This window comes from Dreissena polymorpha, chromosome 7, assembly GCF_020536995.1.
Source record: "Dreissena polymorpha isolate Duluth1 chromosome 7, UMN_Dpol_1.0, whole genome shotgun sequence".
Taxonomy (NCBI): domain Eukaryota; kingdom Metazoa; phylum Mollusca; class Bivalvia; order Myida; family Dreissenidae; genus Dreissena; species Dreissena polymorpha.
The window spans coordinates 98936664-98958717 of NC_068361.1; the positions used below are offsets into that span (position 1 = coordinate 98936664).

Below are 22054 nucleotides of genomic sequence, written 5' to 3' on the forward strand. Positions count from 1 at the left end.
AGAATAACAAGAGTTATCAGAGGACAGCGCGCTCGACTATTCGAGTGCTTGACAGTATAATGTAAGCCATCCTGGGGGAAATTTCTCAAATTATTCAATAAGGTCAAGGTAATAGTTCAGGTATATTTTCCACAATCTATTGAACATGTGTAAAGACATAAAACAAACTAATAAGATTTCATTTCAAGTTTGATAGCAATAGCTTGGGTGGGAAATTTGGACGGTCCTTCAAAAATAAAGTAAATAAATATTATTTTTTTTTGTAACCATGTTTTAAAGAAAAAAATATTGGTTTTGGGTTGGGTGGGGGGTGAGAGGGGGGTATAATGTGGGGTGTAGTCATTAATAATATTAGACGATCTTTCAAAAATAAAAAAAGGAAAAAATTAATTATTATTTATTTTTTGGGGGGGAGGGGGGGGGGGGGGGGCAGGGATTCTGGGTTTGGGCGTGGGGTATTGTTTGGGTGGAATCCATTGTGGTATTCAGGTAAGTGTTGTTTTGTCGAAGTATTAATAAAATCTGATCATAAATAAAGAAACTATGGCAATGTAACTAAAGTAATATGCATATTGTAAGTGAAAAAAGGGACATAATTCTTACAAAATGCTTGATACAGTTTTCTGCTCTTGTTTATAGGTTGGGGTCATGTTGGTTAAGAAGTATGCAAAATATTAAAGCAATATGTCAAGGGACAATGAAAATATTTTGGGTGGTATGCAAACTTTAACATTTGCATGCTAACACTAACGGGAACGCTAACGCTGAGGTGAGTAGGATAGCTCCACTAGATATATTTCATATATAATAGTCGAGCTAAAAATGCAAGGTTTTAATTGTATTAAAACAACTTTACAAGCAAAATAGCTCTTCTTTCTATGAAACATGTTTAAAATATTGGATTATTGAGTCTGCATGAAAAATGAAGTGCTTCATCCATAACTTAGAGAAAAAACATCTATTGTCAACATCACGTTTAACATAATGGAAATTTAATCTTACGTCTGATATTTAATATAAAGTTTTGTTAGTAAATAGCTCTTCTAAAGACATTTGTCACAGATATTTAACTTTGTAAGTCTGTGAACAGTTCAAAAATCTATAATCCATTTTAGCATTTACACCTTTTAAATTCCTTTTCTTTAGACGAATCTGAATATTATAACCATATGGCATCAGTTGCAAACGTAAGGGATAAGGGTGGGGGTGGCATAAGAATTGTACCTTTAAGCAAAATATCGATAAAGTAAATCCAAGAGGAAAAGAACGCCTTGTGCAAAGCATGAACCCACGTCTGCCGGGACCCTGGCATGGCGCTCTATTAACTGAGCTCACATTAATAATAATTCCATACCCTCTTCCCACTGAGTGATTTCATGTATACATCAAACCCCAGGGCACTTACCTTTGGAATATTTAACAACTATTAACGATAAAATGAAAAGAAGCAATGTAGAGTTTCTCAACAACAACTAGGACAATATTGTGTTATAAAAAGTTATACTGTCACCGTTAAAACAACAAAACAACAACAGCAACAAAAGTAAGTATTTTTGCTCTAAGATTTTTGGAGTGATTTATTCGTAAGAATAGAATATTCAGACAAAATTCTTGTTTTAAGGTTGCAAATAAACGCACTTTAGATTAGAGACATGACTCAAATTTCACTGGCATATGCATTTAAGCGCCGAATGCGTTCGCTTTAAAGTGAATGTATTTTCCGGACAAATTTAGTTTGGATATCATATTTGTGCATTTGAGTTTATTATCCAAAAGTACTGTCTGTTTTAACATGATAGTAGTCAGTGATTTTTTTTGCTCAAATTTACAGCCGATTTTCGGCTGCTTCCCAATCGCAAAAATACACGTTTTTTTCCCAAAAATCTGACCAAAATTTCCCAAAAAAAGAAAAAAGCCCAACTTCCAAAAAAAAAAAATTTTTTTTTTTTTTTTTTTTTTTTTAGAAAGAAGTCTCATATAACTTAATTATGATTTCTTAAATCTAGGTCTCAACTTTATTTTTTAAACATCTCACAAAATATATAACTTGAATTTAGTCATTTTTGTCCATAAATCATTCCCAAACTTGCCAGTTTTATTGATTAAGAAAAATCCCAATTTGACCAGACTCCTTCTCTAGAGAACTCCCTGAACATGCACTTAAAAACGATATCACTTCTGTTACTTATAATCCTATTTATAATGCTTAATTTTTCCCAATTTCATGGTTTATCGCTCTATTTTTCCCAATTTCACGGTTTATCGCGCTAATTTTTCCAATTCAAAAGGCACAGGCTGTAACAAATTAAAGCAAAAAAAATCACTGGTAGTCATATTAAATATAAAAAATATTGTTGTTTTGTTTGTCTGTGTATTGAAAAAATTGTAAAGTTATCAATTTTATCCCTTATACATTGTAGGGCTGTGGTCTGTAATAATATTGCCCCATGGCCTACTCTCAAATCAATCCATTATAACGCTTTACTTCATTACATGTATTGCAATGCTCAAGATAAGAGTAGTTCTTTCATGCAAAGAATACACACATTTTGCATTAATAGTATTTGATAGAATTAACATGCCTGTATAGATACTCTAACCGGGCTTTTTCCCCATCATTTGCCCACTCATTTTGTGAAAATTTGAACTCATCGAATTTGAGACTCTAAATTCCTTAAATACAGTCCAACCCCTACTTCCGGTCACCCCTCATCGCCGGTCTCCCCGTGTAGGCGGCCGGTGTGTGCTGCGACCATCGATAAACACTATAAAATGCAACCCTCTTAAGCGGTTACCCTGTTTCTCCGGCCAGTGGCCAGCTATTTTGCATCTCAAATGTTAAATTTTCCCCATATGAGTGGTCTCGCGCGAGTAAGTCAGTCATGTACATTGGCAAAATTACACTGACGCAACGGCGATAAAATCGATACTTACTTCCAGTCTGCGGTTTAGGCTCTGTAGTACTGAATCGTGTTGTGTGATAAACATTTTGACAGGCAGTTTGCGAATTGCAATTAATTAGCGGCGGATTATCGGGTTATCTGGTTAAAAGCAATATGCGACCGTTTGATCTTTTCGTTTCCGCATGTGCACCTATTATTACTGGAAAAGAGATGTTTAATTTATAATTTATTATTTGTAGTTGTTGAATCATACTATTTCAAGCACACATTATGACAATTATTTGCCAATTAAAAGTTAAAAAGACCAATCAAACTTTTAGCCAAAATCAACTGATATACATGTTCTCTGTGCTACAAAGTTTTTATAAAAAAATCAAAACACGCACGCTTTTCACGTGACATTGTACATTGGTGCATAATTTTGTCGGGACAAAGGAAATATATGAGGACTTTTTTGATGCTAGATATTGTAAACGTCTCGTTAACATAAAACAATTGGGAGTGTGTTTCAGATTACAAATTATTACGGTATTCTCATTTGGGAATTAAACAAAGCATAGATATTTGTTTTTATATTTACAATTATTTCAATATATTAATTTTGATAAAACCCTTTATGGGGCGAAAAAATGTTTTTATAATTTATGCATTAAAAGCACGATTGCCAGGAGGATTACACCCGGTTGCTATAATCATTCTCTTAAGGAACTGGCCACGATTTTATAGTGGAGGAGATCACTGTCGGGAACAATTCGTGCGGTAGGTATTACAAAGCCGTAAAACTGCAATAAACCAATTAAATGATCGATTGATAGTGACACGGGAGTTATTCACGCATAACTGATTCACAACTGTTCCCATCTTAAGTGCATTGGGACCATACAACGGGCATTGTGTAAATTCTGGTGATGATGATGATATTGATATTGATGATGATTAGAAAGATGATTATAATTTTTTCGAATGAAAATTTTGTTTTATAGCTGATTTTAGAAAGGAAGAAATACAATTATTTGAAGTCTATACATTGTTTAGTATATGTACACATATTTACCATTTTGTTTATACAAAAAGTGAACAGTAGGCTATGCACTCATCAACACCAGACTCCCTATGACCCTACCCCCTCTTAAGAGGCCACCCCGCTTAAGCAGCCAATTTTGCCGTTTCCCTTGACTGGCTGCTTAAGAGGGGTTGGACTGTAGTGAAATTTTGTGTTGCCAATTTCTCAAATTTGTGAAATATTTTCAAGAACAAAAAGTCTTGCTCCATTACTATTAGTTGTTCCTGTTCTGGATGGATCAGCAACTAATAAACCAACATATTTATTCAGTTAAATCGAATCTTGATTATACTCAATTTAAACCTTGATTAGAGGAACCATGATGCTTCGATTGGTCATATTCAAAAGATTCAGTCTATTGAAAATATCACTCATAACTCAATTTGTTTTATATGCATACAACACGGAAATTGACATGACGCCGCCTGTCAATCAAATCCTTATCTAAGAATTGATCTACCAATCAGCGATCGATTATTCGGGCGCGCGAATCAGCAACAAACTGTCTGCCATTTTGTCTAGACAAGCTATGTCTAGGTTCACTTTTATTTCAACGAGTTTGTTTTGTTTTCCTCTTTAAAAAACGTAGATTATAATGGTAAAACGGTGTCAATGGGGATTATGTAATTCGGAAAATCGATATTCTGACAGATTAGTTGGTGGCATTGAATTTATATAGTTTCCAAAGCCGAAAAGAGATCTTGAGAAGTGTAAGAGATGGATGAATACAATCGGTCGTCTCCAAGAACAACTGAACGTCAACACTGTCAAAGACAATGACAATATCTTATTATCGAATATACTAGCAGATTTAAATAGTTTATGTTATCGATCTGATCATGACATAATAGTTCATGTTTTTAATAGTTCTGTAAGTTACTAGGTGATTAATAGAAGCAAGATTCATCTGCATTACTTTAAGAGAAGTAAAACCCAGCATGAAGCCTAATTCATGCTGTTTTATTACTCTGATAGTAATGCACTTTATTGTCATTATGCATGTTATTTGAAGGTGACACGTGATATCTTATCTTAATAAAGGTACATTTATCAACACATGTCCAGACATGTGGTGTCACCAATGAACGCTTTTAATTCACACTTGGAGATCAAATGCCTAGTTCTCAATTTTTCCGAGTTTCGTTTATTTTGTTAAAAAAAAAACGGAAATGAAATATCGCAAAACGGTGTAAATAAGGATAATGTAACTCTGACATTCGGTATCCAGAAAGATTTCCAATGCGGAAATGCGGTCTTGACAAGAGTGAATGGAAGCTTCTAATGTGTAGAATTACCGAGATCCCCCTTATAGAACATTACTTTATTTCAAAAACTGGAAATGTAATATAAGCAATAACTAAGCATTATTAAGTATGAATTATATCACGTGTGCATGTAAAATATTAGAGAATATTTGTACCCACTTTGCGTTACTTAATGAAATCGCCGTTATTAATCGAGTTTGTGTGTGTGTCAGAAACAATTTAAAACCATTTTATGTTACTATTTTAATAAAAACGTATCAATAAATGCCATTGTATAAAAGTTATATTACTGATATCACCAATAAATGCGGTTACTTGGGGGAAGTTGATACTGCCCGTGCGTCTGATACTGGTAGATTTATTAAGTAGCCTGACTGAATTTTCCTTCATACAACGCTAATTTATATCAGACAATGACCAAACTGATTGTGTTGTGCACTTTCAATTATAGTGATTGATAAATGTCAAATAAGCAATGTTTTAATATTATAAATATCACTTTTATACATAATAACATGTGGGATTTAGGCACCCACTCGGCGTCAGAAAGCGCGTGAAACTTCACCGAAATCCCAGTTATAAAGCGATATTTCGTGTCAAATACACGAGGGAAAATGTTTCGTTAATATGTTCGTAAATAACATGGGTAAATACCAGTGTATAAGTGTTAATTTATTGCTAATAACACCGTTACACATAGTAACAGGTTCGATTTCTGTAAGCGCGCAAGCGTTTGAGAGCGTGTTTAATGTACTGAAAAAAAAACGTTATAAATAGCTGATGTTCTCTATAAACGTATATTTTTGCATTTGCATTATAACTAAATGACACAACCCCCTTTTACAAGTGTTATATGGCGTGAAAAAGTCCATACAAATCATCCAGAATATCGCATAAATCTATATGCAATCTCTAGGCAAAGAAGCCATTTTGGTGTTAGCTTGTCTAGGTTTGCTACCCGCTGAGCATCGTGATTAAGGGGGCGGAGCAATCATCGTCCAGGCGTCATGTCAATTGGGTCTGTACATAAACATTTCACGTCGCTTTAAACGTCTCATTCAGTAGATACTCTAACTACAAAATATCAAATCAGATGGGATAGGCACAGGGGCCTTTAAGAGGCATAACATATACTGGGCACAGTCCAAAAGCCAAAGGAAAGTACCAAATAAATTTGTTATAAACACACATGATTACTTTTGCCATGAATGCCTTATCCTACACCAAAAATATAAGAAAAAAGAATAAATTTTGTTGTGAAATTTCATGCGTAACGAAGAATATACCTTTTTTGTATGTTTAGGCCACAACAAATTGATTAAATGTTCGATGGATTCGCCGCACCTTAAAATCTTAAAACTGAATAAAAATATTTTTATTTTTATTTCGCGCCCGCAGCAAAAAATTTGCTGCGCACCTCTTTATTTAATGATTTAGTTTTATTTAGCCTACGTATTTTACGACATAGGCCTAGAGTGTTATAACACTTTGCGTTATTATATTCGTTTATGGTTAAAACAAATGGCAGCGTTCGTCTGTCGTGTCATGTCGGCAAAAGACACAAATGGAAATGTTAATTTACCCCCGGGGCAATTAGTCATTGCATCAAAGATGATTTGAGTTATTTTATAATTTCAACCGCATCTACATCAGGATGTGAAATGTCGCCGGTTTTCCTTTTAATTGGTAAAAATCTGCAAATAAACTTGTTGGTATTGATTAAGTTAAAATCTTAAAAATTAACATGCACAGGAGTGTTGAACTGGTCGAAAAAATGTCGAGTATAATATAAATTGTACGAGCCACCTATCTATTAGTTCAAACAGTAGAACTAATACAAATTCGAGATATTTAGTATCAGTGTTTTCGCCCCAAATTACAGACTCGTATAGGCTGTGTCCAAAATTGAAAATTGTAATAAAGCTGTTTCTCAAAAAGTAACTTTTTTTCTTTTAAAAGTCTCGCCCAAATTTCCAAAAAATATGTCAATTTTTTAAAATAAACTCAATTGGTTTATTGAGTTTATAATACAGCAGTTTAATGCCGTAGCACTTTATAATATACATTTTAGAAAGCAGTTAAACACGCAATTGGTATACTGTTATCTATAATAATAATGATTAAATATTCTCAATTTCATGGTTTATCGCACGTTATCCCCAATCAAAAAGGCACATGCTATAAAATATGACGCGAAGAAAAATCACTGCTTATGCTTGATATTTATTGTATTATTTATTGTGTCATGTTATTAAACCATCATTGACAGAAAACTGAGCTTCTTATATAACTTTGATAATGAAACCAACATGTACAATGTTAAATTTAAGTAATAACTACCTGGTGTGAGTAAGCAGAACAGCTATTAGAGACTGTTTTTATTTATTTGCACTAACATTTTATAAGGGCTTAAACTCAATTATTACTTATAATGATCTTGTACTGGTATTTTGCAGATATCATGCATTTTGTTTGGCAAAATATATCAATTTACATTGACAATACATAATGTGTTTTTTATTTTTCGCTTTTTGCTCGCCTGTGATTTAACAAAAAATAGAATAAAAATTAATTTATTTTTATTTCGCTCGCTTGTTCCATTTTTGGGAAGCAAAAATCCGTAGAACAAATCATCAATTTGTTGTGGCCTTAATTGTACTTAAATGCAAATTATTAGTTCTTTAAATATTTTAACTAATACAAAAGTCCCCATTTATTGGTAAAAGAACAACATTATTTTCATCAATATAAAATGCTTTTTTATAATGACATTATTGCAAAGTGTTTTTTTTTACATTATATATATAACATCTGGTTTGATAAAAACAACACCAAGACATGGAAAAACGAATAAATGGTGGGCACAAAGCTGGCCTCTAGCAATCTAATTTATTGAATTTGGGCAAATACGCACAAGCAAAGTTTAACTCTGACTTGTAAACAAAAGTAAATACCGCTGTATTTTTATAAATTTTTATTAGAAAGAGTTGATAATTAACAGAATTCATATGAAAGGTTTTCTGAATCAAAGTGTATTAGCTTGCATGGCAAGATTGAACAGAATGAACACAATTTTGGGTAATTGAACATCTTCTGCTATTGATGCTTGACCAGTATATGCTGAAAATGTATAGAAGTGATACATCTGTCTAAATTCCTACTCAGACACATTTCGTTCCATGATTTATGAATTCCTTGCAATTTTGCTATGTCTACCAGAAATGATATCCATAAATCCAGGATATGTAATCATAGCAAACTGGTGAACTTTCAACATTCTGATCAATGAGTTCTAAAATAATGTATTATTGCTGGCTTTGCATTTAACAATTGAATAAAGGCTTGAGTTTTTTTTCAGATGTTCAAAGTAGCTGGCAAAGCAGAGATTATAAGATCTTAACAGAAGGATGAATATTACCTGACATACTTGAGAAAAATGTCAGCTGATGTTGTCCATAGCTTGCTCGGTAGTAAGAAAGCCTTTATTTGTATGTGAAACACTAATGTCTTTTGTTAACAATCTTATTCAGTATGAATAGTAACAGTATGTATACTAGTTTTTGTTTTTCTGTTTTTACTTTTTATTTTGGGACTAATGACATTTAAAGACTTTGGAAAAAATAAATGTTTGAGAATATGCCCCTTTATTTTTTATGCATCTATTAAAGCAGTTCAATATCTCACTGCAGAAGTAATTATTATTCAGTAGTTATAATATTCATGTTTTGTATTATAATCTTACAAACATTTTGTAGGTGCAAGGGCCTGGATTACGTGGCGCAGGGAGCTGGACCTGGCAGCTGACCTTGGGTACTTCTGTCTCACAACCCTCTCGGGTCAGTATAAGAACAGTATAAGAACGGTCTGGTATTTTGATGTTTAGTCCAGATACAATTGAGCCTCATTCTGGGAAAACAGGGCTTAATGTATTGGCATAAAGTGTCATCCCAGATTAGCCTGTGCAGACAACTCAGGCTCATCAGGAAGACACTTTCCGATTTTATTGTATGTTCATTTAAAGGACAGCGGATAGTGTTGTCATTGATAAGCTTCTGTGTACTGCACAGGCTAGTCTGGAATGATCTTGAAATTCCAAATGATACTTAACGCACATTTCTTGAGCCCTGATTATCAAAAGCACATTTCAAGTATTGTCAGCAGAGTCTTATCAATCTGAGCACATATATATCAGGTACGGCTTCTATCATCTTAAATATCTGAACATGTTTTTTATGCCCCCATTTCGAAGAAAAGGGGGCATATAGTTTTCGCACTGTCCATCGGTCGGTCGGTCAAACTTTTCGTGTCCGCTCTCTAATTCAAATAGTTTTCATCTGATCTTTACCAAACTTGGTCAGAAGTTGTATCCAGACAATATCTAGGTCAAGTTTTAATATGGGTCATGCCGGGTCAAAAACTAGGTCACGGGGTCACTTAGTTTATTCAAGGATTTAGCATGGTGTCCGCTCTCTAATTGAAGTAGTTTTCATCTGAACTTTACTAAACTTGGTCAAAAGTTGTATCAAGACAATATCTAGGTCAAGTTCGAATATGGGTCATGTCGGGTCAAAAACTAGGTCACTGGGTCACTTAGTGCATTTCAAGGATTTAGCATGGTGTCCGCTCTCTAATTGAAGTAGTTTTCATCTGATCTTTACTAAACTTGGTAAGAAGTTGTATCAAGACAATATCTAGGTCAAGTTCGAATATGGGTCATGCCGGGTCAAAAACTAGGTCACGGGGTCACTTAGTGCATTTCAAGGATAAAGCATGTTGTCCGCTCTCTAGTTTATAAATATTATCAAGGATTTAAATAAATCCAAGTTGTTACAAAACATCAAATATTTTGCATGATGGAGTTTTATTTACGCCAATTTGCCTCGGTTATTGTGTTCATACATATACAGATTATCCTATTACAAAAACATACCTTAACTGCAGTACGAATAAGATCTGAGATCCACTGCCAGGAAAACGCATCGAATCTATGCTTAGCCTAATCAGTGAATATCAATTCACATTGACTGCCCCTCTTACCCTTAGTGCAATCACAAATTTATTATTGTATTTGTATAGACTAGCTAACTCTCGTGAGTGTTTTGTTGACTATCTGATTAGAACCAATGATCTTGTTCATGTCTTAAAAATTATAATTACAGACCTGTTTACTTCTACGGATTCGCCGTAGTTACTACAGATTATTTGGCTAAACTACGCACTACGGATTTGTACTGAAAAACTACGGATCCATCGATCAAAATGGTCAAATTTCAGTTTTTAATTGTACTTTCGCTTATTTTTGGTCTTAACGGGTAATTGATCAATCATAATCATTTTGGCGCTTGCGTAGTAAAAAACGTTGAAATTCAAGCCTCCCGGGGAACGAGTGCTGATCGAGCTTGTCGAGTCGTCACCGAACTGACTTGCGTATTGGTTCGCAAATTTAGCCGAATATATACGATTTAACGTTGCTATCCAGTATACACATCTCTCTTTCTATTGCGGAGAATACCGACGATAGTCGATGTATCGGGATTGCGCAAATAGGCGCTCGATGTCAATGACAATATCTTTTTTTTTATTTATTTATTTATTTGTTTTTTAGTTACCCGTTGTTTATTATGATGCATACAAATACTAAATTAATAAAAATCTTCCGACAAAACGTCTTCTTTAAAAAAGATAGTTCGACTATGTACATAGATATTGACAATATCTATGCATACATAGTCGAACTATCTTTTTTTAAGAAGACGTTTTGTTGGAAGATTTTTATTAATTTAATATGTGTATGCATTATTATAAACAACGGGTAACTAAAAAATAAATAAATAAATAAATAAATAAAAAGAAAACAGCATTGTCATTGGCATCGAGCGCCTATGATTGAGCACGCCTGTTTTTACACACGTCCAAGATGGCGGCAAGCAGACGAGAAATTGCGATTAACGGCGAAAATAATAAATACCATTCGAATTATCAACGGATAATATCATATGGTCATTAGGGAATAATGTAATGCGTGAGTCAATTAACGCAACATACAACGTTTGAGATTAAAAAAACAAAAACAAATATTTATCAAACATCTGCACAGTGAATGTGCGTCACGGGAACAAGTGTTGGAAAATTGGAGCTTAGTCTACTCACAAAGTTAGAGCATTTATTATAATAAGATGAGTATCGTTCGAAAATGGAAAGAGACAAACATGATTTGATTTATATGTTAGTAGATCTGTGTGTTATCAGATTCATATGCATATTCTGTTTTATTATGTGTGTTACGCTGTTCAGTTTAATGAAATAGCATTGAACTGAGGTTGTCAAGTGCAAGATATTGAAAGATAAACAAATAAAATATATTATTTTAACTCCATTTAATACATCATTAACACAACAAGAACACTAAAGGATGTTTGTCAATATTTGTTTATGTTTTCCCCTTATGATATTTAGTTTTAAAAAATACTGAATTAAATTAATAGCTTCTCTTAAAGAGCTTATGATCAAATGGTCTATTAAGAATCTATAGATTATTGCATGTTTAATAAGCATGTGGATGGATATTCACTAAATATTGTCTTAATTGTAAGAAGACATTGAAGCAGCACTTAATAATATAAAATGCTGTAAAACATGCACTTAAAAACAATTTTAATTTTGTTACTTATAATCATATGTATAATGCTTAATGTCTCCAAATTTCATGGTTTATCGCGCAATTTTTTCCAATTTCATGGTTTATCGCGCTCATTTTCCCAATCCAAATGGCACAGGCTGTAACAAATCAAAGCAAAAAATATCACCTAACAGATTTTATTATTAGCAAGTAAATTCATCTAATGCTTTATGTACCGTTAAACTGATATGTGACCCAGTCATGGTGTTTTAATGCTCAAAATGATTGAAAAGTTTGAAACTACTGACAACAGCCCCAAACTACTGGGAGATGCCCTCCATACTACTGAGAGGCAATCGGTAGGGTAAACAGGTCTGTAATTATGTCCCCCACTATAGTAGTGGGGGACATATTGTTTTTGCCCTGTCTGTTGGTTGGTCTGTTGGTTGGTTGGTTTGCGCCAACTTTAACATTTGCAATAACTTTTGCAATATTGAAGATAGGAACTTGATATTTGGCGTGCATATGTATCTCATGGAGATGCACATTTTGAGTGGTGAAAGGTCAAGGTCAAGGTCATCCTTCAAGGTCAAAGGTCAAATATATGGGTCAAAATCGCTCATTTAATGTACACTTTTGCAGTAGTTCAATATTCAAGATAGCAACTTGATATTTGGCATGCATGTGTATCTCATGGAGATGCACAATTTGAGTGGTGAAAGGTCAAGGTCAAGGTCATCCTTCAAGGTCAGATGTCAAATATATGTGGCCAAAATCGCTCATTTTATGAGTACTTTTGCAATATTGAAGATAGCAACTTGATATTTGGCATGCATGTGTATCTCATGGAGCTGCACATTTTGAGTGGTGAAAGGTCAAGGTCAAGGTCATCCTCCAAGATCAGAGGTCGAATATATGTGACCCAAATCGCTAATTTTATGAATACTTTTGCAATATTGAAGATAGCAACTTGATATTTGGCATGCATGTGTATCTCATGCAGCTGCACATTTTGATTGGTGAAAGGTCAAGGTCAAGGTCATCCTTCAAGGTCAAATATATGGGTCAAAATTGCTCATGTAATGTCACTTCTGCAATATTGAAGCTAGCAATTTTATATTTGAAATGCATGTGTATCTCATTGAGCTGCACATTTTGAGTGGTGAAGGGTCAAGGTCAAGGTCATCCTACAAGGTCAAACGTCATATAGGGGGACATTGTGTTTCACAAACACATCTTGTTTTAATTTGTTTTTTATGCCCCCGAATGAGGGCATATAGTAATCGCACTGTCCGTCCATCTGTCCGTCTGTCCGTCACACTTTGCGTTTAGGTTTCGAAAAATGCTCATAACTTCTATGTTGCTTCAGATGTAACATTCATATTTGGTATGCATGTGCAGATGGACAAGGCCTTTCCATACGCACACAAACTTTGAACCCTTTGACCTTGAACTTAGGGCTGCGTTTAGGTTTTGAAAAATGCGGTGAGGTTTCGAAAAAAGCTCATAACTTCTATCAAAGCGTTTTTGGAGGCATATGTCATCCTATGGAGACAGCTCTTGTTTTAAAAATGACTGCCATTCTGTTGGGAAACAGATTTGGATTTCTCTTGTTTGTTTTTTTAAGAGGGAGACCAAGCTGGCTGATCTGGCTTCTTCTTCCATACTGATTAAGCATTGATATTGCATAATCTTTTAAACAAGTGAGTAGTGATCATTTATCATAACATACACTTGGAGACTTTTCTAACGCAACACATTTCAAAGTTCTATATCTTAGTTATGATTTAAGATTATTATTCAACATTTTACATTTGATTACATTTTAAACAAGCTGACGATATAATTAGCCACCCGTGATTAGCCATCGAATGCTTTAGCACGTGATTTATGTATGGTTTCAACTTTTTTTGCACGTGGACACGGTGAAACATGATATTATTCTTTAAAAACAACGATTTCATCATTTTAGGTGGGTTCTTACACCAGGAGAACATAAAATTAATTCTAAAAATGTGTGGCTCATATGAATATTTTGGAGCACAAGTGCACATTTTGTCATTTTGGCAGGCTACCAGCATCTGTAATGGAGACTTTTCTAATGCAAAACGTTTCTATCTTGAATACATCACTTATGAGTTAAGATTTTTATGTAAATGTGTACATGTGATCATTTGATTACATTCTGTGCAAGCTAGCCATAAAATCATTCATCTGTGACAATCGCACCTTTTAGCACCTGATGTAGGTAGCCTGCAATTTGCCAAAATTTGCCGTTGCGCTTCTAAATATTCATATGAACCATGCATTTCTAAAAATTAATTATAATGTTTCCTTGTACAAACAGCCAGTTAAATTGATGAAATTGAAATAAATTAAGAATAGTATCGTGTTTTACCATTTTCACGTGAAAAATAATGAAACCATACTCACCCCATGTTCTAAAGCGTCCGATCATCATGGATGAATGATTTTATACTGAGCTTGTCCAGAATGTAGTCAAATGATCGCATGTGAAATATTTATTCAAAATGTTAAGTTATAACTGAGATATTCAAGGTTGAAAGTGTTGCGTTAGAAAAGTCTTCAAGTGTAGGGTTTCATAAAGATATGTCAAACTATTTCTTAAGTCATTGTCTGGGTTGAATGCAGTCGAAGTGCATGTGCATGTGGATTAATAATGGAATATCTGGTATTTATTATATACCTGATTTATGTTCTCAAAGAATACAAGTTGTATCAATCGGTAAAATACAACTGCACATAAAATAATTCCCGTCTTGTGGCTTGCGCTATTTCGTATCACACTCAAGGCTCCGCCTCTCGTGATATACGTCATCACACAAGCCACTCGACTGATACAAACACATGAAACAATTGACTAGCGTAATATTCCGTATGTATGGGTTTCAGGTTTCCAGACCATTGGTGAGGAGTATGTGAACATTATCCAGGTGGACTCTTCCAGAAGACATGTACCCTCTTTACTGGTAAGGGGATAATTATTGAAGATCCGAGACATTAATAATCTCAATAATAAGTTCCTTTTACTCATCTGTTTTTAATTTAATTTGAGGAATGTTTTAACTAAAGACTAAAATTCATCTTATGTAGTTTTTAGCTCGGCTGTTTTCGGAGAAAACCCGCGGTATTGTCATAGCCAGCTCGTCGTCCACCGTCTGCCATCCGGTGTCTGCCATCCGACGTCTGCCGTCTGCCATCCGCGCCGTGCCAAAACCTTGACATTTGGCTCTAAAATCAAAGTGCTTCCACCTACAACTTTGAAACTTCATATGCAGGTGCACCTTGATGAGTTCTACACGCCACACCTATTTTTGGGTCACTCGGTCAGAGGTCAAGGTCACTGTGACCTTTAAAAAAAAATATTCTGACAAGCTTTCATTTATTCAAAACTGCACCCGCAGCCGAGCGTTCGCACCCGTTATGCGGTGCTCTTGTTTTAATTGGGGGCCAGTCCCGATCTCAATTTGTGTACTTTTCCCCGCTAAAATTGAGCGTATTTTTTTTCCACTACAATTTCAGCCTGAAATTTGAGATTTTAAAAATAAGATTTTATAAATATATTTTTTAAACTTATGTCCTTTCATTTTTCTATTTAGGTCTATGAGTTCAACCTAAGCACATACAATGTTAAAAACTTTTTTACTCTTAATTTTGTCTATTTTTTAAGAAGAATTAAAAAAACATATATTTCCCTATTTTATTCAGAACAAGATTTTTTTTAATCAAAAGACCCCAATCAGTTATTGAAGTGGTAAGAAAAAAATCACTATTTAAGAGATATGTTCACATATTTTCTTTTAAGCTCACATGAGCAAAATGTGCTCAAGGTGAGCGTTTTATGACCGCCTTTTGTTTGTCGTATGGCATGCTGCATCATCATTCGTCTTGTTACCTCTCTAGAGACCACATTTATTATCTGATCTTCATGAAACTTGGTAAGAAGATTTGTCTCAATGATATCTTGGATGAGATTGAATATGGTTCCGGTTGGTTGAAAAACCTGGCTGCTAAGGGGCGGGGCATTTTTCCTTATATGGCTTTAGTAAAATCTTGTTAACACTCTAGATTCCATATTTATTGCCTGATCTTCATGAAACTTGTAACGAAGATGTGGTACAATGATATCTTGTATGAGTTAAAAAATGGTTCTGGTTGTTTAAAAAACACGGCCAACAAGGGGCGTGGAATTTATCCTTCTTTGGCATAAGTAAAATCATGTTTACACTCTAGAGGCCACATTTATTATCCAATCTTCATGAAACTTGGTCCGAACATTTGTCCCAAGGATTCTTGGATGAGTTCGAAAATGGTTCCGGTTTGTTGAAAAACATGGCTGCCAGGGGACAGGGCATTTTTCCTTATATGGCTTTAGTAAAACCTAGTAAACACTATTGAGACCACATTTATAATGCGATTGTCATGAAACTTGGTCAGCACATTTGTTATAATAAAACCTTGGATAAGTTTGAAAAAGGTTCTGATTTGTTGAAAAACATGGCCACAAGGGGACGGGGCTTGTTCCTTATATGGCTATAGTAAAACCTTGTACATACTCTAAAAGTCACATTTATGGTTCAATCTTCAGTAAACGTGGTCAGAAAATTTGTTCTAATTATATCTGGGGCTTCACTGAACAGGTTAGTTCCTTTGTGTCTCAGGTGAGTGACTTTGAAAAGGCCCTCTTGTTTTTTCATTTTTTTCATATGTAATTTAATTAAGTTACTTACAAATGTATAATATTTGGAATTGCTTTAAACAATTATAATTACAAGGAAAGGACAAACAACATTATGCTTTTCCTGAAAGGAATTTCGGCGGGGGGGGGTTGAATCTTAGTTGGTAATCCATGTTTTTTGTTAAATTATCAATGAAAAGCATAACAAACAAGTGATTTGTTTGCCAATATCAATGGATTATCATCAATAAACAAACTAATGTTCGAAGCATTTTTCCTACCCAGGACTGTAATTTTGCTAGTTTGAATATAATACATTCATTCTTTTTTGGAGGTATAAGATGTTTATAGAAAATTGTTATTTTGTGTTACTGTGAGCAATTCTCTTTAAGAACAAGGTGATTAATTGCAGCGTCGCCTCACTATGGTACTCTTCCACGTGTTGATACCGTACACCATACGCAAGGGTCTAGACTGGCTGGAGAGGAGGCTGCAGTCACATGGTCTTCAGGAGGTCCCCATAGCAATCAGGGAGTTTCTCCTGGAATGCATTCCCGTTGCTAGGGACCTGGTCCTTTACGCTCACAGATTGCACATGGCTGTGTTCTACATGCAAGGAATCTTCTATCAACTTGCAAAGCGATTCAATGGAGTGCAATATGTAAGTACTGGACTTTGTGAAATTTAATGAAATGCTCTTAGACGTCTTGTTTTACCAAAATTTCTATCTATAACTCAGTACATTATTTTCTTATGACACCATAGCCAAGTTCGAAAATAATTCTGCTCAGGAGAGTGAACACTCAGGATATAATATGAAAATGTATTAAAATTAACATGAAACTCTCTAAAAAGCTAATTGTGCTTTTGAGGTGTAATGACAAATTTTGCAACATTAAAAACATCACTACCAGTCACAGAGATGGCTACTGCTATATGTGAAGGATTGGTATAGTAATGGACTAATACACATACCGCCATGTTTTTTTTCTGACATAGATTAGATTTTATGTTTTTTTCTGACATAGATTGTTATTACGTATGGCATATAAATAATATTTCACATTTGGACTTTGCTTTAACCTGATATATATAGGCAACTAACTTATTTGGCTTTCATCTTACAATAAATTATGACGGCAATTCTCTCTGTACCTCTAATTCAACCAGGAAAACACTTATTTTTATAAAAACGTGCACTTGGTACTGGTTTGTACTGGTTATCGACTGGTTATGGGCTAAGCTTTCTTTCGTAAATGTAAAGATAGGGTTACAAACTGACATAACTAGCATTAGCTGAAATATTTTTTACCAAGACAAAAAAACTTCTTAACACAAATCCATAGAACACCGAAAACAAACTCCAAATAATGTTAACATTGACAAAGAAACACAACAAATAACAAAACAAACTTAATTGTTTCCCCATATTTTGCTAGTTGCAGTATACAGGTGGTTTACAGAAGGCGTCTGATGATTCAGTGAGCAAGAGTTTCCGAGCCCTAGGCTGGGTGACCCTGGCCCAGCTTGCGGGGTCTGCATTGCTGGGAACCAGGGCATACTTGCAGCAGACCTACAGAAAGGGCACTGACCTGCTAGGAGGAAGTGATACCCAGTAAGTACTTGTGCTCTGCAGTTGTGGAATAAATTTTCACATAAGCATGCATAGAAGACATACGCACTGTAATTAATGACATGTGTCTGTTAAAGTATAGTGTTAAGTCAATGGTTATTAAAGTTTCTATATTGTTTCATTAAGTATTCTGAATAAGAATACCATACTTAAACATCAGTTGTATAATTCTCATTTTAACCCTTACAATGTCTCTTCATTCTGAAGTACTGTTATAATTAAATATTTAGCAATTGACAACATGTGTGAAAACATATATGACTGATTTTAAGCCAAAGTTAGTAAAAAAACTCTTGAATATGAAATACTTACTAAATGAGCCACACTCTTAGAAAACAAGGGCTTAATGCACATGTGTTAAGTGTTATCCTAGATTAGCCTGTGCAATCTGCACAGGCTCATCAGATACATCACTTTCTGCTGTTATGCAATTTTTCATTTAAATGAAGGACTTCTCATCTGAACTAAAAATCCAGTCTATAGGAAAAGTATTATCCCTGATAGTTTTTCAACCAAATTTAGAAAGAAGACAAGTCACAAGCTTAATTTCTGCTTAATTGCTTCTAGTAAATGGGACCCATTACTCTTGAATATTCAATGCCTATAGCAGAATGTTACAAAATGAGCTATGCTCTTGAAAAACGGGGTTTAATGCATGTGCGTAGAGTGTCTTCCCAGAAATAAAAATGTGTTTAAATGGTAGTCCCCTCTAAACAAAAATCCAGTCAATGCCAAAAGTGTCATTTCTGATTAATTTATCTGGGACAGCAATTTATGCACATGCATTAAGGCACATTTTTAGAGAATGCAACACAATCTATTCATATTGCTGTCTGACCTTAGTTCAGAAGTCGGAGGTCAGGTGTCCCCAGACAGGAAGTGTGCCCTGTGTCTGGGTGAGAGGTTACGTAGCTCTGTGACCCCCTGCGGCCACCTCTTCTGCTGGGGCTGCATACACGACTGGTGCGCGACCAAGGTACAGAGGCATTGTTGATTCATTTCTAGGAGTTTAGGTTATTAAGACATTGGTTTCTGTTACCATATTTAGTACTTGGATCTTTAAGATTGTTGGATATTGGTTTGTTTGATTATTGGTTTTTAGGAAATTGGTTTCTTTGAACATATTTAGTTCTAGGAATTTAAAGATTTTGGTTTCTAGGATTTAAGGTTTAGGACATTTGTATCTGTGAACATAATTCAAGGATGTTATCTTTGTAGGAAATTGTTTAGGCAATTTTTATTGAACCATACACATTTCTAGGATTTAGGTTTTAAGGATAATGGTTATTTGTTCTGAATTGGTATGAAAGGCCTTATGTAAGAAATGCTTTTGAGAATTGAGACAATTATCAATGTCTATTTAGCATTAGAAGTGGTTTAATAGACGAAGCTTTATTTACCTTAACTGTATTTTAAAGCATCAATCTGAGCTAAAATTGTATTTATAAGAAGTTGACAACGACTATAGAAGAACTATTTCAGCTACAGTCATGCATCTCCTTTATCAAGTATGTTTCTGTTTTAGGCCGAGTGCCCTCTGTGAAGGGAGGACGTTGAGCCACACCGTATTGTCTGCCTACAGAACTTTGATGCCTCCTGATGATAGTTAAGGGTGTATGTGATGCAGAACCTATAACTGAACCTCATTCTGAGGAAACTGGTCTTAATGCATGTGCGTAAAGTGTTGTGCCAGGTTGGCCTGTGCAGTCCGCACAGTCTGATTAGGGGAAAACACTTTCAGTCTAAACTGGAATTTTGTTCAAAACAAACATCATTAAAACGAAAAATTTCATATAAGCGCAAAATGTCGTTCCTGAATAGCCTGTGCAGCTTGTGGACACTGCACTCATCTTGGACATCTATTTTACGGATATGCATTAAGCCCATTTTCTCCAGAGGGTGGCTCACCTTATTTGTACCTCATATCTGGTACTGCACTCGGGCTGTGATATGGATTTCTCCTGCCATAATGTTCCGCGACCAGCAACTAATGGTGTTGCTCACACTGGAGACCATGTTGTTTTATTTGATTGTACTTGTTTTTATCTTGTTTTTGTTACACTAGAAATTTTTTATGGAAATAATGTGACTTTCAACCTGTTATCCATTGATTTTCTTATTAATTCTGTATCGGATGTTTACAGCCTTACAATGTTATATTTTCAAAAATAATTACATTTTATGATAAACACTCACTCTGTCCTTACTTTGCTAATTTATATCTCTGTAATGTTATGATTGGCGTGTTTACAGAGTCAGGGTTGTAAAAAGATAGAACGAAGATGAGTTTGTAGAGTGTATGTCTTACATGCGAATTTACATGAACTAAATGTATGCTGATGAAAGTCGCAGTGTAACTGAGCATAATTGCTCATTGAAGACGAGGTAACCAGGCACTCTGTAGGCGCGCAATTATTGGCAGTAAGTAGGAAGCATGTGTTCCTATAAATAACATCACTGAGTAATACCATTGTGTCCTTGATGCTTTTTGTCACGCCAGAAGATATTGACGCATGAAATACTTGCAAGCAACTGGTATTATCTGCAAGTGACAATGTCTTCAACTGTCTATATCTGCAACTGGAATTATCAACAAATATTGTTAGCAAGTGGCATTGTCTTCAACTATCTATATCAGGAACTGGATATTGACGCATGAAATACTTGCAAGCAACTGGTATTATCTGCAAGTGACAATGTCTTCAACTGTCTATATCTGCAACTGGAATTATCAACAAATATTGTTAGCAAGTGGAATTGTCTTCCACTATCTATATCAGGAACTGGAATTATCAGCAAATATTGTAAGCAAGTGGCATTGTCTTCTTACTGTCTATATCAGCAACTGGAATTATCAGCAAATATTGTAAGCAAGTGGCATTGTCTTCAACTGTCTATATCAGCAACTGGAAATATCAGCAAATATTGTTAGCAAGTGGCATTTTCTTCAACTATCTATATCAGCAACTGGAATTATCAGCAAATATTGTAAGCAAATGGCATTGTCTTCAACTGTCTATATCAGCAACTGGAATTATCAGCAAATATTGTTAGCTAGTGGCATTGTCTTCAACTGTCTATATCAGCAACTGGAATTATTAGCAAATATTGTTAGCAAGTGGCATTTTCTTCAACTGTCTATATCAGCAACTGGAATTATTAGCAAATATTGTTAGCAAGTGGCATTTTCTTCAACTGTCTATAGCAGCAACTGGAATTATCAGCAACTATTTTTAGCAAGTGGCATTGTCTTCAACTGTCTATATCAGCAACTGGAATTATCAACAAATATTGTTAGCAAGTGGCATACATAGTAGGGAAAAGACCTAAAGCAAAATAGCCGTTTGCTCCCTATTTCACAGTTACTCTGTTTCTCATGAAAACAAAAGACTGTATTCACACAAAAATAATTCAAAATTAAATGTTCATATCCATCTATTTGTTTAAAGTAACATAGTTGAAACATTTATTGTATAATTTTGTATTGATAAATTGATGAATTGATAAATCGCATGGTCACTTTTCAGCACAAAAAGAATAAAAGACTATCAACATAAAATTTGGTGCTTTCATTTATCAAACAATTATGCATCTACAACTGCTGCGTGATTTATCACTGCGTTACCCTATTTTTTTTATAATGCCTTATCGCAACCGTATTGTAATAGCGCTTTGATATTTTATTGGCTTGGTGCAAAAAAGAAATGTAAATCACATGTCGACTTTAACCAGGAAAAAGCAAATACAAACTCCGGTTAAATTTATAATTGAAACATATTTACATTTTAATTCGGACTCGAGCATGATCATTTGTTTTCTTTGAATCTAAAAAATCATTTAGTCAACATGATATAATTTGTTTTATTATCTGA

General features: G+C 34.6%; 2 protein-coding genes across 2 annotated transcripts in view; one reads left to right on the plus strand and one right to left on the minus strand.

The window, feature by feature from the left end:
- LOC127839947 (ZZ-type zinc finger-containing protein 3-like) overlaps window positions 1–1499 on the minus strand; it is a 432333-nt gene extending 430834 nt beyond the window's left edge. The window contains exon 1 of the mRNA XM_052368341.1: window positions 1406–1499. The gene's annotated coding sequence lies outside the window, so the exon portion shown is untranslated. The remainder of the gene's footprint in view (window positions 1–1405) is intronic.
- Window positions 1495–21741, plus strand: LOC127837966 (peroxisome biogenesis factor 10-like). The gene is made up of 8 exons (XM_052365441.1): window positions 1495–1543; window positions 8590–8698; window positions 8987–9067; window positions 14764–14840; window positions 16962–17210; window positions 17989–18164; window positions 19026–19158; window positions 19708–21741. Exons 2-8 carry the CDS (start codon window positions 8668–8670, stop codon window positions 19723–19725), a joined length of 765 nt encoding a protein of 254 aa, XP_052221401.1. The 5' UTR covers window positions 1495–1543; window positions 8590–8667; the 3' UTR covers window positions 19726–21741.
- The last annotated feature ends 313 nt before the right edge of the window (window positions 21742–22054 follow it).

What these genes read in the sequence shown, in the direction of transcription:
- LOC127837966 (XM_052365441.1), top strand. Translation starts at nt 8,668, where the DNA reads ATGTCAGCTGATGTTGTCCATAGCTTGCTCG. An exon ending in GACATGTACCCTCTTTACTG is followed by an intron (nt 14,841 to 16,961) that starts GTAAGGGGATAA and finishes GATTAATTGCAG; the next exon opens with CGTCGCCTCACTATGGTACT. An exon ending in GATTCAATGGAGTGCAATAT is followed by an intron (nt 17,211 to 17,988) that starts GTAAGTACTGGA and finishes ATATTTTGCTAG; the next exon opens with TTGCAGTATACAGGTGGTTT.